Below are 15,000 nucleotides of genomic sequence, written 5' to 3'. Positions count from 1 at the left end.
CCCTATCCTTCTGGGCCTTTAATCCGGAGGCTTTGGCTTTGTCCTTCATGAGGTATGTCTGGGATGGCATCTTTTACCAGAACAGGCCAGTCACGTCCATATTAAACACCTGTTCTGGATGGTAGCCCTTCTCCTTCATGAGTTTCATGAAGGTCTCCAGGTATTTCGCTGTGGCTTCTGTATCTGCGGATGCTGCTTCCCCATGCAGAGAAACTGGCTTTAGGTGGAACCCCTTCTGGAACCAGTGGAACCACCTCTTGCTGGCCTGAAAACCTTGAGGAGCTGATGATGTTCCTGCTTGTGGCTCTTCCTCCTCCTCTTCTTCTTCTTCTGACGCGGGTTCAACGAAGCCCAAGAATTCTAATTCCCCTTACACCCGATGGGAAGATGCTACATACTATGCAGAGAACTGGCCAAGATGTGATGGCACGGTTCCACAATTCCATCCTCTGCGAAATGGGATTGAGGATCCAGCCAATCAACATCAAGTGTACAGCCAATGAGCACAAATGAAAATGAGTGGCACTCCTGGATTAGCTGCTTTGCAGACGACAGCCAATAACATGTCGGGTATCATTGCGCCTGGGTATACAGCGTCTAAGGATGCATTTTCTTTCTCTGCAGATCCTGGCTTGGGTAAAGCACCTTTTAAGAAAAAAATGCATGTTATTGAAATTTTGCTGATTACATTAATATATTACAGTGCTGTAATATTTGAAAATTAGTAAATATTTTTTCATCATAAAAATACACTTAGTACGTATACTCCGCAGACGTATGTAAACATACGTTCCTTGCCGGTCCCATCGTCCTGTGTATTTTATGCTCTATGTACTACGTATCATCGTAAAACACTTTATGTACATAATATTTAAAAATCATCCTACAACAAAACATCTAATAAAATGTGTAAATTCCCCGCTCAACGGGTTTTCTTTAGTGAACCTCCCGTTTTCTACGGTGCCTTTTCTCCTGACCCTAGGTCGAAATACCTAGCCATGTTTTATTTATCTAAATATGCATTTATTACTTACTCAGTTGTGCCCTTTTGTATTGTATGTGTGTCAGAGCATTTTTATGTCTAAATCTGTTAATTTTATTTGTCATGTTATCTGTATTTACCTGTCCTGTTTCACATTGAGAACAATTGACCTCGGGTCACCTGTATGTCCTTGTATGTCTTTGTACTGACGTCCGCACGCCGCTTTATAAGCGGCCTGCTCCCTTAATAAACTAGCAGTCATTGTCTACCTGCTCTCTCTTTTGCACTCTCTCACAAATGTACAGTATGCGCAGAATATCAGTGTTATACGTATGCTCATTTGTACCGTGCGTACATGCCTATGTACGTGTTTACTGATAATCGGCAAACGACCCAGCAGCTCAGTTCACTGCTATCTCTCAGTTGTGTGTGTTATGTGTAGGGTACTATGGACTAAGCATATTTATTGGAAGCTTGCCCTAAGATGCCTCCTAAATGTCCTGTTCCTTCAAAGGCTTCTGGCAAAGAGCCTAAGGGCCAGAGGAAGATCATGACACTCGAGGAGAGGGCAGACATTTTTGTAATGTTACGTGAAGGCAAAAGTCATGAAGAAGCAGCAGCTTGTTATGACGTGACTTCAAGTACAATTGCCTTCATCGAGAAGGAATATAAAGGTGGTCGAAACCTTGTGATGGCTTTAATCGGAGAAGACCGCGCTGCCCTCTCTATCCCACCAATGGACTGTGATTTTGAAGAATTTCATGGTCTGTACAAATTTCTTAAGAAAGCCAAGTAGCTGCAGACAATGATAAAGGCATGGGATGATAATGAAGAAAGGGCCACAAATGTTTCCAATGCCATTAATGAGCTCGTGCAGCCCTACTGTACCACCTTCATTGCCATGTTCAAATATCTTAGCATGACGGCACTTCCCAAAACCCCTGACAAAGCGTCTCCTGAAGAAGGTGAAGAGGTGCCCTCAGAGGAAGTGTAACTACTCTACTTTGCTGTGCAGTCATATTTTCATTGTCATTCATCAAACTGCACAGCTAACTCATCATCATCATCATCTATAATCAACATTCTTCAGCAGGTGAGTACCTGTATGACTTAATCTTATTATTATGTATTACTGTTACAGGTAGTACCCTGTGTATAGTACAGTATTACATACTATTTAATCTCATTATTTAATATTACTATACTATCATTATTTAATCTTATTACTATTATGTACAGTAGTATTATTATTGCTGTACATTATTATTTAATGTTATTATACAGGAAATACAGTAATATGAAAATAAAGAATATTGTTCTACAAAAAAACGAAAAAATCTGCACATGGAGAGTTCCTAACAAATGTTTTCATAGGTATGTCCCACAGAAAAACCTGCGAATGGGAGAGTTTTCCCTTGAATAATTTTTAGATAAGTTCCGCAGAAAATCCCACGAATCGCTGAGTCCACAAATTGTGAGAATGTGAATCCGGCGGATTTACTGTATTTATATATATATATAATATATATATATATATATATATATATATATATATATATATATATATATATATATATATATATATATATATATATATATACATACAGGGTGTTTCAAAATTAGAGGCTCCCCTCTACAGCATAAACTAAAATTGATATGGACAAAAACAAAAGTAATTCAGAACAGGTATTTATTTAAGTTTTATCTCTTAGTACCACAGCCTGCATTCTTGAGGGGTATGATTTCAGCAAATCGCATAAAAGCTGAGACTCAAACTCCATTTCTCTGAGCACTTCGGTCACCTCTCTTCACAGGTCGTCGAGGCTTGGCATACCATCATAGTTCACTGTGTGAGCTTCAACACGACCTTTAAGATACTACCAATGTTTTCACACACATTAAGGTCAGGGAAGCTACCTGAAAATTCACTTAATGAGAAGAAATCGATATCACTGTTTCGTAGCAGCTCCTGTGTCTTAAAAGCCTTGAAACATGGTGCCTTCTCATGCAAAAATGTGACTTCTTCAACAGATGACACATTTTCAGGATCTTTGAGGAAAGGAAATACTCCACCAGTAAGCACAGTTTCTCTGAAGTATTCGCCATCCCATGACCATCCTTTTTCTTTGATAATATACATTAACCTTTTGGCTGTGAAACAGAGAAAAATTCCCAAACATTCAGGAGATTTCACAACATGGCGATAGTGCACATCATCACTGATATCATCCAACTTTGCAGCCTAAATGATGTCGTTTTTATGATTTGGCTTCCTGACTGCGTAAATGAAGAATTCATCGATGCAGTAACATGGAGAAAGTCAGTTTCATCCCAATCTTTAAGAAAGGAACCACAAAACCATGCACAGTCTTCTCTCTGTTGCTTAGTGATGTTGGGCTTGCTGATAACGTGAAATGGCTTGATACCAGATTTTTTCAACTCGCGGTATACAGCACTATAACTTCTATTCTTTCCCCTTTTTGTTTCTAGTTCAAGCACCAATTTACGTAAAAACTTTCTTGGCTTACCCACTGCCTCAGCTATGATGTCTTTTGACTCCTGAGAAAGGACTTCAGGCCTTCCAAGATTCTCACTCTTTTCGCAATAACAGTCATATGAATTTTTGTTCCAGTTTCTTTTAACAAAGGATTCATCTCTTTTAATGTATTAGCTATCCAGGAACGTGAAATGAAGGATGCACCAGCATCCCTGGCCTCTGAAGGTTATAGCCCGGATTTGGTCAATCCATCTGATTTCCTCCGAGTCGTTAGCCATGGCTTATCTAACTCCGACAATCAGTCTGAAGATACAAGAAAAGTAAAATGAAAAATAGCTCAATAGAAACTTAAAATAATGTACTTGGAGATAGGCTATAACAGAAAACTTCATAACTTTCCATTTGTTCTGTGGAGGGGGGTGGTTCTAATTTCGAAACACCCGGTATATATGTTATGCCCTTCGACAAGGTCAATTAGGGTCATAATCTCTTACTGCATCTGTTTCAAGAACAACATCATATCATCTTGCATCCTTGAGATCCTCCGGTAGCAATGGCCAGCATTGGGTCAGCACATTCTTTCTCTCACATCGACTCCTTCCCCTGCACCTATCCTCAAGCAAAGGCTGACTGGAATTAAACACCGAGATACAAAACTAAACTTTATTTGCAAATTTAACGAAAGTATTTTCAGCAAAAGTCATGAAATGGAGTGACTCACACCCCATAAAAATGGAAATCATAAATAGAGGAAATTCAGACTCACAATCAATCGAATTAATGATTCTAGACCAACCAATACTAGTGACTAACACCCTGGTCACTAAACAAAATAAAAAGTTCATAATTATTCTAGACCAAAATAAATGTCATCGAGTATGTTAAAAGAACGCCACTTCCAAAATACTCATTCTCACAGGACGATCCCAGAATTCCTGTTAAAAGAAGCATAGCATATATTAAAACCTGAAATAGTGTATAAAGAAAAGACATTTAAAACAGAACAATGCATAATGGAGAACGAAATGGAAAAATGCATAATGGAGAACAGAGGAGTTTAACTGCGACACAAAGTGGGTGTTCCACATAATTCTGGAAAAAATATAAGTGTTAATGAGTTATCTTACTTACTTCTATGACCGCATGTAACCGTTTCTCACAGTGGCCGTTCTTATTCACTAACACTGCACAAAGAGCGAGTCACACCAGCCGCAAATTGAAGTGAATAGTCATTGTATGGTTCCTTGATAATATGCACATTAGAGAGTGCACATATGCGTGGATTCAATAACCCCTCCCCAGAAGTGTGATGACACCGTCAGGTTCACAATGCTTCCATCAATCTGTCACGTTGTCTCCATGCATTTTGGCCATGATCAGCAGGCACACATGAACGCGTCAGATACCCGCTTTGTCTAACTGCAGAAACCACCAACATCAACATAAATACTATCTGCACCGGATATACCTTCTCAGGCCAACACATAGTATGCTAAAAGACTTAATATATATATATATATATATATATATATATATATATATATATATATATATACATACATACATACATACATACATACATACATACATACATACATACATACAGTACTCCCCCATTTTTACGCGGGAATAGGTTCCAGAACCTACTGCAGAAATGCAAAATCTGCAGAAATGCAAAAATCCCCTCTAAAAATTATTATAAGTGGCTTGTAACTGCCAGAACCCCTTAAACTAAAATGCTTATAACTGCCTATTTTAACATTTCACTGCTTAATTGATAGTTCAAATAAAAATATGCCTTAAATTATCATACTAAAACAATATAATTTCAAACAAAAATACACCCCAAATCATCGTCCCAAAACACCCAAAGCAACCTTACATTACAGTACTATCCTACTACTGTTACTCTTAAGTAGGCTATATACACCCCTAAAACGCTTATAACTAACTATTTTAACAATTCATCGTCAGACTTGATAGTTCAAGCAAAATTATACCTCAGACTATCATCAGAGGCAACTTAAACAATTTACCCTTAAAAATATATAAGTAGGAGAGAGAGAGAGAGAGAGAGAGAGAGAGAGAGAGAGAGAGAGAGAGAGAGAGAGAGAGAGAGAGAGAGAGAGAGAGAGAGATTTCTCAGTATCATTCTTAGCTATTTTATTTAACCACCAAATGGGCAACATAATAATAATAATAATAATAATAATAATAATAATAATAATAATAATAATAATAATAATAATAATAATAATAAATGATATTCTGTATTTTAAAATTTATGCATTTCTATAGAAAATTATGTGAAATTTTAAACAAACAAATACATATTCCCAATCTTTTCCAAAGCTCTGAAATGAGGGGGGAGGGAGGACCTGTCATATATATCAAATATCTGAACAGGGTGTGGTCAGATATTTTACATATATGACAGGTCCAACCTCCCCCCTCATTTCAGAGCTTTGGAAAAGATTGGGAATATGTATTTGTTTGTTTAAAATTTCACATAATTTGCTATAGAAATGCATAAATTTTTAAATTACTGTTTATTAATATTATTATTAATACTTGAAAATTAGTACTCATTATTAGGTAAATCATTTATTTATACAAATGTGGTTAGTCCTCACCATCTCCCATAAAATGATAAAAAAATTCTTGTACAGTTATTCTCTCTCTCTCTCTCTCTCTCTCTCTCTCTCTCTCTCTCTCTCTCTCTCTGTATACATGCAACTTAATAAAAAAATACAGTAATTAGTGAATGAATGCACAGTGTTGCTCTACGGTAAAAAGCGAATTAGTCATAATTTTGGAGATATGGCTCAAAGAAAAATCTGCAAATTAGTGAAATTTCCCCCACAGGCAAGTGAATGATGTGTTCCACAAAAATTCGTAACAAAATGAAACATGGAAATGTGAAACACGTAAAAAGGGGACACTGTATGTATATATATATATATATATATATATATATATATATATATATATATATATATATACATATATATATATATATATATATATATATATATATATATATATATATATATATATATATATATATATATATATATATATATATATATATATGACTTTTTTGTAAAATAAACGCATGACTTCTTTATATTCACAAATATTAAGCCACAAATAATGTTTAACATTCAGTTCACTATACCTTGGGAACAACTTATGACCAAGGGGAATTATAACTGATAATTACTTAGTTACTGCTGGGATTTTAATTCCACCTGGGAGTAAGTTATTCTTGAGGTATAGTGAAATTGATGTTAAATGATATTTGTGGTTAATATATATAATTATATATATGTATATATGTAATATATAATATTATATATATATATATATATATATATATATATATATATATATATATATATACATATATATATATAATAATATATATATGTATATCTATACTCTATATATATACATATATACATACTGTCATACCCCAAACTTACATGAGGTTAGGTTCCAGAACTCCTCGCTCAAAACGAATTTTTGTGTAAGTTTGGCACGGTCTCTAAAAATGCTAATAAATGCTTATTTCTAGAGTTTAAACACTAAATATGACCCCATTCATGCTTCCAAAGTATTAAGATAACTTTTACATAAAATTAAAGTTACTGTATTTTCATTTAAAAGTTAGCTTAATATGTTACCCTTAAAAAAAGAAATAAATGGTTGACGTAAAAATATAGGAGTGTGAAGATTACTGTACTATTTCTCTTTCTCCCCCTTCCGATCAGTCTATTTTTAGAAGTCTTCTCAACCTCGTTTTTAATTACTACTTTATTCTAGTACGTCTCTTTCTCTTTGTTCTGAATTGATTTTTCATGAACAAACAGTGTTTTTTATTTGGACTAATGCAACTCTTAGTAGTCTCTATATTTTAGAACATAATATTTGCCACAATATCGCATTTACAGTTCGTAGATGGTACAGGTAAAATTCGATCAGTTTAAAATTTTCTATTGTACAGGTAAAGACGTAAAGAGAAATAGTAATGAGTTGTAAAATATGTGTGAGCGCTAACTGCGAGAGAGAGAGAGAGAGAGAGAGAGAGAGAGAGAGAGAGAGAGAGAGAATTGTTGTCCTTACATTAAGAGAGTGAAATTATTTATGAATTATTATGGAGAGAGAGAGATATAATTGTTGTCCTTACATTAAGAGAGTGAAACTATTTATGAATTATTATGGAGAGAGAGAGAGAGAGAATTGTTGCCCTTACATTAAGAGAGTGAAATTATTTATGAATTGTTAGAGAGAGAGAGAGAGAGAGAGAGAGAGAGAGAGAGAGAGAGAGAGAGAGAGAGAGAGAGAGATTACTTAGGCATCCTTTAAAATTATTTATGAATTATTATGGAGAAAGAGAGAGAGAATTGTTGCCTTTACATCCTGTCACGTAAATTAGACAAATTTGACAGCTTTGCCCTCCAGCAAGTTCACAAAAGATACAGGAATGATATTGGTTTGTTTAAAATACATATCACATACATAGTATATATTTTGTAATTACAGTTGTATTATTATTATTATTATTATTATTATTATTAATATTTGAAAATTAGTACTTATTATTAGATAAATAATTAATTTATCATACAAAACTAATAACGTATGTATACATGTATCATAAAAATTCTCTCATCTTAGTAAGAGAGAGAGAGAGAGAGAGAGAAATGGTTATTTTTATTATTTAATGTTATTTAATTTACACATAAAAACTTGAAAACTTATAAATTACATAAAAATTAAGTGTAGACACTTTTGCAGGGTTTCTCAGGATTCGTAAATGTTCGTGTGCCTGTAAAAACTCACAAATGTTTGTTTGCTTGTAAATTCGTGCAACTCGAATCATGTGGGTTCAGGGGTATTACTGTATATATATATATATATATATATATATATATATATATATATATATATATATATATATATATATATATATATATATATATATATATATATATATATATTATATATATATATATATATATATATATATATATATATATATATATATACATATACAGAAAATGTGTATGTTTATTTGATTACTGCACATTTTTCTCTCCTACGTTTCCAAAAGTGTTTTCATCTATCTTCTGATTTTAGCTTTTTTAATAATCATGTGCTCTTTTTATAAAGAATTGCCTGGAGCGGCGACATCTCTGCAAAAGCTTACATAGAAATATCGTTTTTAAGAGCCATCCAGATTTAAATGCCATAACCATGACCAAGTTGCAGCTAACCCATAGTAAACAGCAAAAATTTACACAATCTTCAGCAGCCAGGGAAATACTTTTGAGGCGGTGTTGTGTGGTGAAAATGGCCTTTTCTTTTGGTTGTATTTTAAACTTGATGGAGAATAAGTCAAAAGCCACAGTGGCAAAGTATGTTTTTTGACTGCATTTAATTCATTGTGAGTCTTTCAAAAAAATAATAAAAAATAATTGATGTACGTCAGTAAACCTTCACTGAGAAAGTGTGCATGGCGCGATGTAGCAGAGTTAATGTTTTAAAGAGTGAATACAAAATAAGCTGCATACTAACAGTTACTAATATGCTAAGTGGACATGAGATTGAAATTTTGGTTAAAATAGAAGACTAATGTAGAAATACTTGATTTTGCTCTTGATTCTCGTCTCCACAGCTTGTACTCCGAATGTCTCCGTTGATTTCTCAACCACAAACTGGACATATGGGAATACCTATACATTAGGAAACGTTGTGACTATCACTTGCAATCCAGATTATATCATCAACCAGGAAGGCTTTGTTAATTCTACAACTGCAACCTGTGCCTCTTGGGGATGGCAACCCTATATCAGCAGCATTTCTTGCAAAAAAGGTGAATATCTACTACAATTAAAACTCTGAGTTGCATTCGACGTTTAAAGGATAGATAGTAGTCTATTGCAAATGCCTATAGCATGACTGTAGTGTGTTATGATTAATATCATTATTACCATTTTTCATTTTTCATTTTCGAACTGCTATTATTATCACGTGATATATGTAGTTGCAAAAGCTAAAACGGCATTTTTATGCAAATTGTTTATTGTCATTACTCAGGTCTTAACTGATAATATTTGTCTTGCATAAAGGTTGCTCATTTTATTTCAAGGTGCTGTTGCATTGCAAGTTAATCGTATCTAGACTGGCAGATATATCCGTGGTTTTTACAGCAGAGCTGTTGATTTTAGCATTTAGTAAAGAAATAGTTATCCATAATAAGAAGTAATGAAAACATATGACTTGAGGAAATTCTCAGCTGGGTTGTTAATGAAGAATATCATTCTCTTGTTATGTTTTCTTTATATTGTTATTCCCTTTACTAAGGATGCTTAGCTCCTTCTTGTAACCATTACAGAAATAGCAGTCTTCAAAAAAGAATAAAATATCAGTGAAATTTATAATTACAGTAGTCAATAAACAGCATGTACTTCAGAAAATGGCGACTTAGTATTAAATAACTTGAAGTGTGTTTGCCATATTGTTCTGATGAATTTTCTCTCCACCAGATATCTGAAAAGTTCAGAAACAGTATCTGTTTAATACTGAACAGTTTACTTGACACTCTCTCAAAAGCCATAACAGACATGAAATATATATATATATATATATATATATATATATATATATATATATATATATATATATATATATATATATATATATATATACTGTATATATATATATATATATATATATATATATATATATATATATATATATATATATATATATATATATATATATATATATATATATGAATTTTATCACATCACCGTGATTCATATACAAGTAATAAGCTACAAATGTCCTTTAATATCCAGTTCGCTCAAACTCGGAAATGATATATTTTCATATATGTTATCCGAAGGGGAATTTTATTTAGCTGATAAGTTCATCGTCTCGTGGGCTCGAACCACGGAAAACAAGAACTTAGGGCTACAGTGACACGCATTAAACCACACGGCCATCAAGTGAGGTATAAGTTAATACCGACTCCCACCTATAAATCACTCGCTACTGGACATCATAATTACTTCAAATTTCTTGCACTTGGATCTAAGGCTTTGTGGTAACAAGCATATCCAAAAAGCGTGAAGAATTCGAGAAGTTAAGAGGGCATTGTGGCTATTACAATTACACACTCACAAACATACATACACACACACACACACACACATATATATATATATATATATATATATATATATATATATATATACACATATACTCGTGTATATATATATATATATATATATATATATATATATATATATATATATATATATATATATATATATATATTAATTCCAAATTTGCTTTCCAGCGTGTTATGTTATGCCACCAACACCCAGCACTGGTTCTAATATGCAAATGCCTGCTGTCAATAGTCATTATGACGGAATTACATTGAATTATACCTGTAATAGTGGTTACTACATTCCTGCTGTAAGTATGATTTTTTACTATCAAACTAAAATTTTTTCCTTAACAAGATTTAATTTGGCACAGTTTTTAGGTCAGTAGTTCCATTTCAGAATGTTCCCAGAAGATGGTTGACAAATTGAACGTGAGATTTTACGGAATCTACGTGCATAACATCTGGGTCTCTTGTAGTGGTCCGTGCTTGCTCCAACTTCCAAATCTCTGTGTACAGATTTTGAATTTCTGAAGCATTCACGAGCACATTTTTCCATTTATGTGTGAACATTGAGCTCTCTTCTTTATAAGTGTAGTAAAAGTGCTTTAGAATACCATGAAAGGAATGGCCATTAATATCTGTAGAGAAAATTGTCTGCGAAACTGCTGATGAACTTTTTTTTAATCTGCTTGGTACCTTTTTGAAGCAAGAATCCTAATAATGAAAATCTTAGGAGCATTATAAAGATAAAAATAAAATTAAAACAAAAAAATCATATACAGAAAATGACTTCATAAACTGAGAGTAAAAACATCTTAACTTCTCTTCCCTGACTGAAAAAGTTTGCAGTTTAAGTACAATGATTGTCCAACTGTTTTTCCAGACATTCCTGATATCCTTCATTTAGAATTCTAAAGCGTTTATGTAACCTTGCACTGTGTTGTCATTATTGTTGATGTGTATTACAAAACATGAAAAATTTTGGAAATGTATATTAAAATAATTTTTCCTTTGGAGAATTAATCTGTCATTTCACTTTCTGGTTTGAGGATGAATGCATAATCAAGTTAAATTTATGAAGGACCCATCAAGAGTAGTTTTTAAGATGACAGACTGCACCATTGTTTCTGCTTTTTGCAGTTCTCTCCAGCGTTAAGGAATTACGTATCCGTAACCTGTTCCAACCAAGGAGTCTGGAATCTGGAACTGCTGAATGTATCAGCTTTATATTGCACTGAAAGTAAGTGGGATTAATTTATTTCAGTGATCTTTAAAATTCAAATGACCAACTTGATTTGAATGACGAGTTTTGTCCTCTCCACCATTATTGTAAATATAATAGAAAAAATTATTAAAATTTAAAAGCACCTCTGTCTTCCATTTCATTACTTCACGCAGATCTGTTTTGGTATGTGTAGTAGAATCAGAAAAAAAGGACAGAGATTTCAATTTCCAGTCACTAACTTCATGCTTCATGAAAACATTTGGATGATAAAACTTAATTTCTCTTTTTTATAATAAACCAGTTCTTCATGCAGTTTTTCTTTTCTTTTTTTTAGTGTGTGTAAAAGACCCTGTAACGCCACTACAAGGAAGTTCAGACTGGGATAAAGTATCAAGAACCGTAGGAACAAATGTAAAGACAGTGTTGATTGTTTTGTCCATATAATACACTCAGGGTTATATTGAGCTAAAATTAAGTATGTCTAGAGAACATTATATACTTAATAATACATGGAATCCAGTGAAGTAGAACTTCTATAATGTGTTTAGTCGTTCCAGTTTCACGTATCTAAAGAAAGATAAATGAAGTACACTCTGAAATGTGTACCAGATTGATTTCAAAACATGAGAAATTCGGTATTTGTTACATGCATTCATATGTGCATTTAATTATGACGCAAGCACATGTTAATTGGTCTGGTCCAGAATTGTAAATGAAAGAGAGTTTCTGAGATAGTCTGTAACTGTATGGCTGTGTTGGAGAACATTACAGGATGGTTGTGCCAGGCAATTTAAATACAAATATAAGTGACAGAGAAAGAGATTGGCTTAGTTGGTGGATGTGGAGTTCATGGAGCTAATGGGAATGGAAAGGATGATGTTTTAATGCGTTCAGTGTTGCTTGGTTGTTAGAAGTACATGGTTTATAAAAAAACAATATTCATAAGGAGATGGCAAAAAAGTGGGTGCAAATTTGGCACTGAATGTATTCCAGATAAGTGAATTTGGTAAGAATGACGTGCGATTAGCTCGTAAGGATAAAATAGAGGAACAATAAGCCAGGTCTTATGACTCTGAGGTGAAAGGAGGTTAATAGAATTGATGGAGTCACAGAATCAACAGAGTGTGTTTGCGGATGTAGGAGGAAAGCAGGAGAGAGAGTAAAAGCTGTAAATGGTGTAATGGTGAAATAGAAGGACTAGTAGAGAGAGAGAGAGAGAGAGAGAGAGAGAGAGAGAGAGAGAGAGAGAGAGAGAAGAGGTTGTTGGAAGTGCAGTAGCAGGACAAAAGAGATAATTGTGTAGCAGTGTATAAGTTATGTAAAATTGTCAGTGTCCTTGTTTTCCTATAGCACAGAGATCATCCATATCTTCACATATTTCTGAAGCTATTTTTCCACTTAGTTTGATTTGTCTTTTGCTCCTTTTCTCCGATTATTTGAGCAACTTAATAATCACAGATATAGCCTTGCTTATTTAAAGATGCTTCTTTCTGTTGGGAGCACGACCTTTCAACCAGTCTTAACTCACCCAGATGGAAGTTCATTCATCTCTATTGTACTTTGCAATATTTAATATTTCTTCTAAGAAAATACTTGGCAACAACAGCGAAGGGCATATTTTGCTGCACTGTGCATGGCACACAGGAACTCAATTTCCTTTTCTAATTTTTTTCCCGTTTTGCATATCGGTAGGTGAATCTGACTTGTCCTGAAGGCTTCGCTTTTCCTGACCGGAACAGATCAATTATCATAACTTGTGCCGCAGGCGGAAATTGGACGCAGCAGAATACCCCTGCAATTGAAACCACCTGTAAAATGAGTAAGTGATTTTTGATACGGTTCAACTGTTTTTGTCAAAAATAGATTATAATCACTTGGTCTGTAAAGCATTCCCACAATGGAGAAAGTGCATGCAGTGTTGAATTAAGGGAACCCGTGTTGTCTAGAGGAGGAAACCATATGAACTGATTGTTCAGTAATAGTGGGAATCAAAACGTTATCGTTCAGAAACGTCTATATTCGCCAACCGAGGGAATGGTGAAGCCAGATTTCTTGAAAATCGTGGTACCATAATTGATATGAAGTTATACTAGAATGCTTTGACTTATTACGCCTAGCTAGAAGTATTAGAGAAGGTATGTTAACTTTGGTTAACAGCGGATATTTCGGGCTTTGATGAAACTTCTCACTGAGAATTTGACAAGAAATGAATTGGCCAGAGGCTGCCAAATGAAGCCTAGATCCTGTTACGCTATTTTCAGAACTTATAAACAATGTAGTCTTTTAAGGCCAATTGTGTCTTAGGTGTCATTTTTAAAACAAATTGATTGGATATAATAGGACCGTAATATTTAAATGTATTCACATGGAATCCACCTCCTAGTTGGGATTAAATTTCCATAGCCTCAGTGAATACTGGGTACCAATATACTAATATGTCTTCAGCTTATACTATTAGCTTGGATTTAGATAAAGCCTTCAGATCTGTTGCTTAGCCTCAAAATACTCCTTCAAGTTTAGGTAGAAAAAATTCATATTGCCCCGTAGTGGTGTTCCTTATCTTGCCCCGAAAATAATGCTTCATATGCAATGCAAAATCCACTGAGAAGTAAGGCTATGTTTCTGCTTTGCAGTACGCCTCATAAATACGCAGAGGACGTGAATATGGAGAGGTACATCTCCTATCAGTTTTCCAGTTTTCTGCACTTCAATAGGTACCTGAATACTGAGAGAGAGAGAGAGAGAGAGAGAGAGAGAGAGAGAGAGAGAGAGAGAGGATCTAAAAGTTTTTAGTCATATCAGATCCAAGTTTCTTTCCCATCTCATTCTGTCTTTTATAAACGAAAAATTTACAAGCAATAATAATAATAATAATAATAATAATAATAATAATAATAATAATAATAATAATAATAATAATCACATATTGTTAAACATTATGTACCATTCTTATCAAACCACACAGTTTGCCTAAGCATCCACCATCCTCCAGAAGAGTCAGTGATTATCTTGTAAAAAGATGTACGATCTCTCACAACTGGGCGTAATTGCACAATAAATGACACTTGATGTAATCATTATTGTACAACAAATAACAATTTCCGGAATAAGGA

At 33.8% G+C, this 15,000-nt stretch overlaps 1 protein-coding gene across 1 annotated transcript in view; it reads left to right on the top strand.

Moving 5' to 3' along the window:
- The window catches only part of LOC136839621 (uncharacterized), a 124,942-nt gene that overhangs the window by 101,540 nt on the left and 8,402 nt on the right, over nucleotides 1–15,000 (top strand). The window contains exons 21-25 of the mRNA XM_067105921.1: nucleotides 9,160–9,357; nucleotides 10,849–10,970; nucleotides 11,803–11,902; nucleotides 12,222–12,298; nucleotides 13,580–13,706. Of these exons, the coding sequence (XP_066962022.1) occupies nucleotides 9,160–9,357; nucleotides 10,849–10,970; nucleotides 11,803–11,902; nucleotides 12,222–12,298; nucleotides 13,580–13,706 (624 nt within the window). The remainder of the gene's footprint in view (nucleotides 1–9,159; nucleotides 9,358–10,848; nucleotides 10,971–11,802; nucleotides 11,903–12,221; nucleotides 12,299–13,579; nucleotides 13,707–15,000) is intronic.

This window comes from Macrobrachium rosenbergii, chromosome 1 (assembly GCF_040412425.1).
Source record: "Macrobrachium rosenbergii isolate ZJJX-2024 chromosome 1, ASM4041242v1, whole genome shotgun sequence".
Lineage (NCBI taxonomy): Eukaryota > Metazoa > Arthropoda > Malacostraca > Decapoda > Palaemonidae > Macrobrachium > Macrobrachium rosenbergii.
The sequence above is the reverse complement of the archived record's forward strand: the minus strand, read 5'-3'. Positions and strand labels throughout refer to the sequence as shown.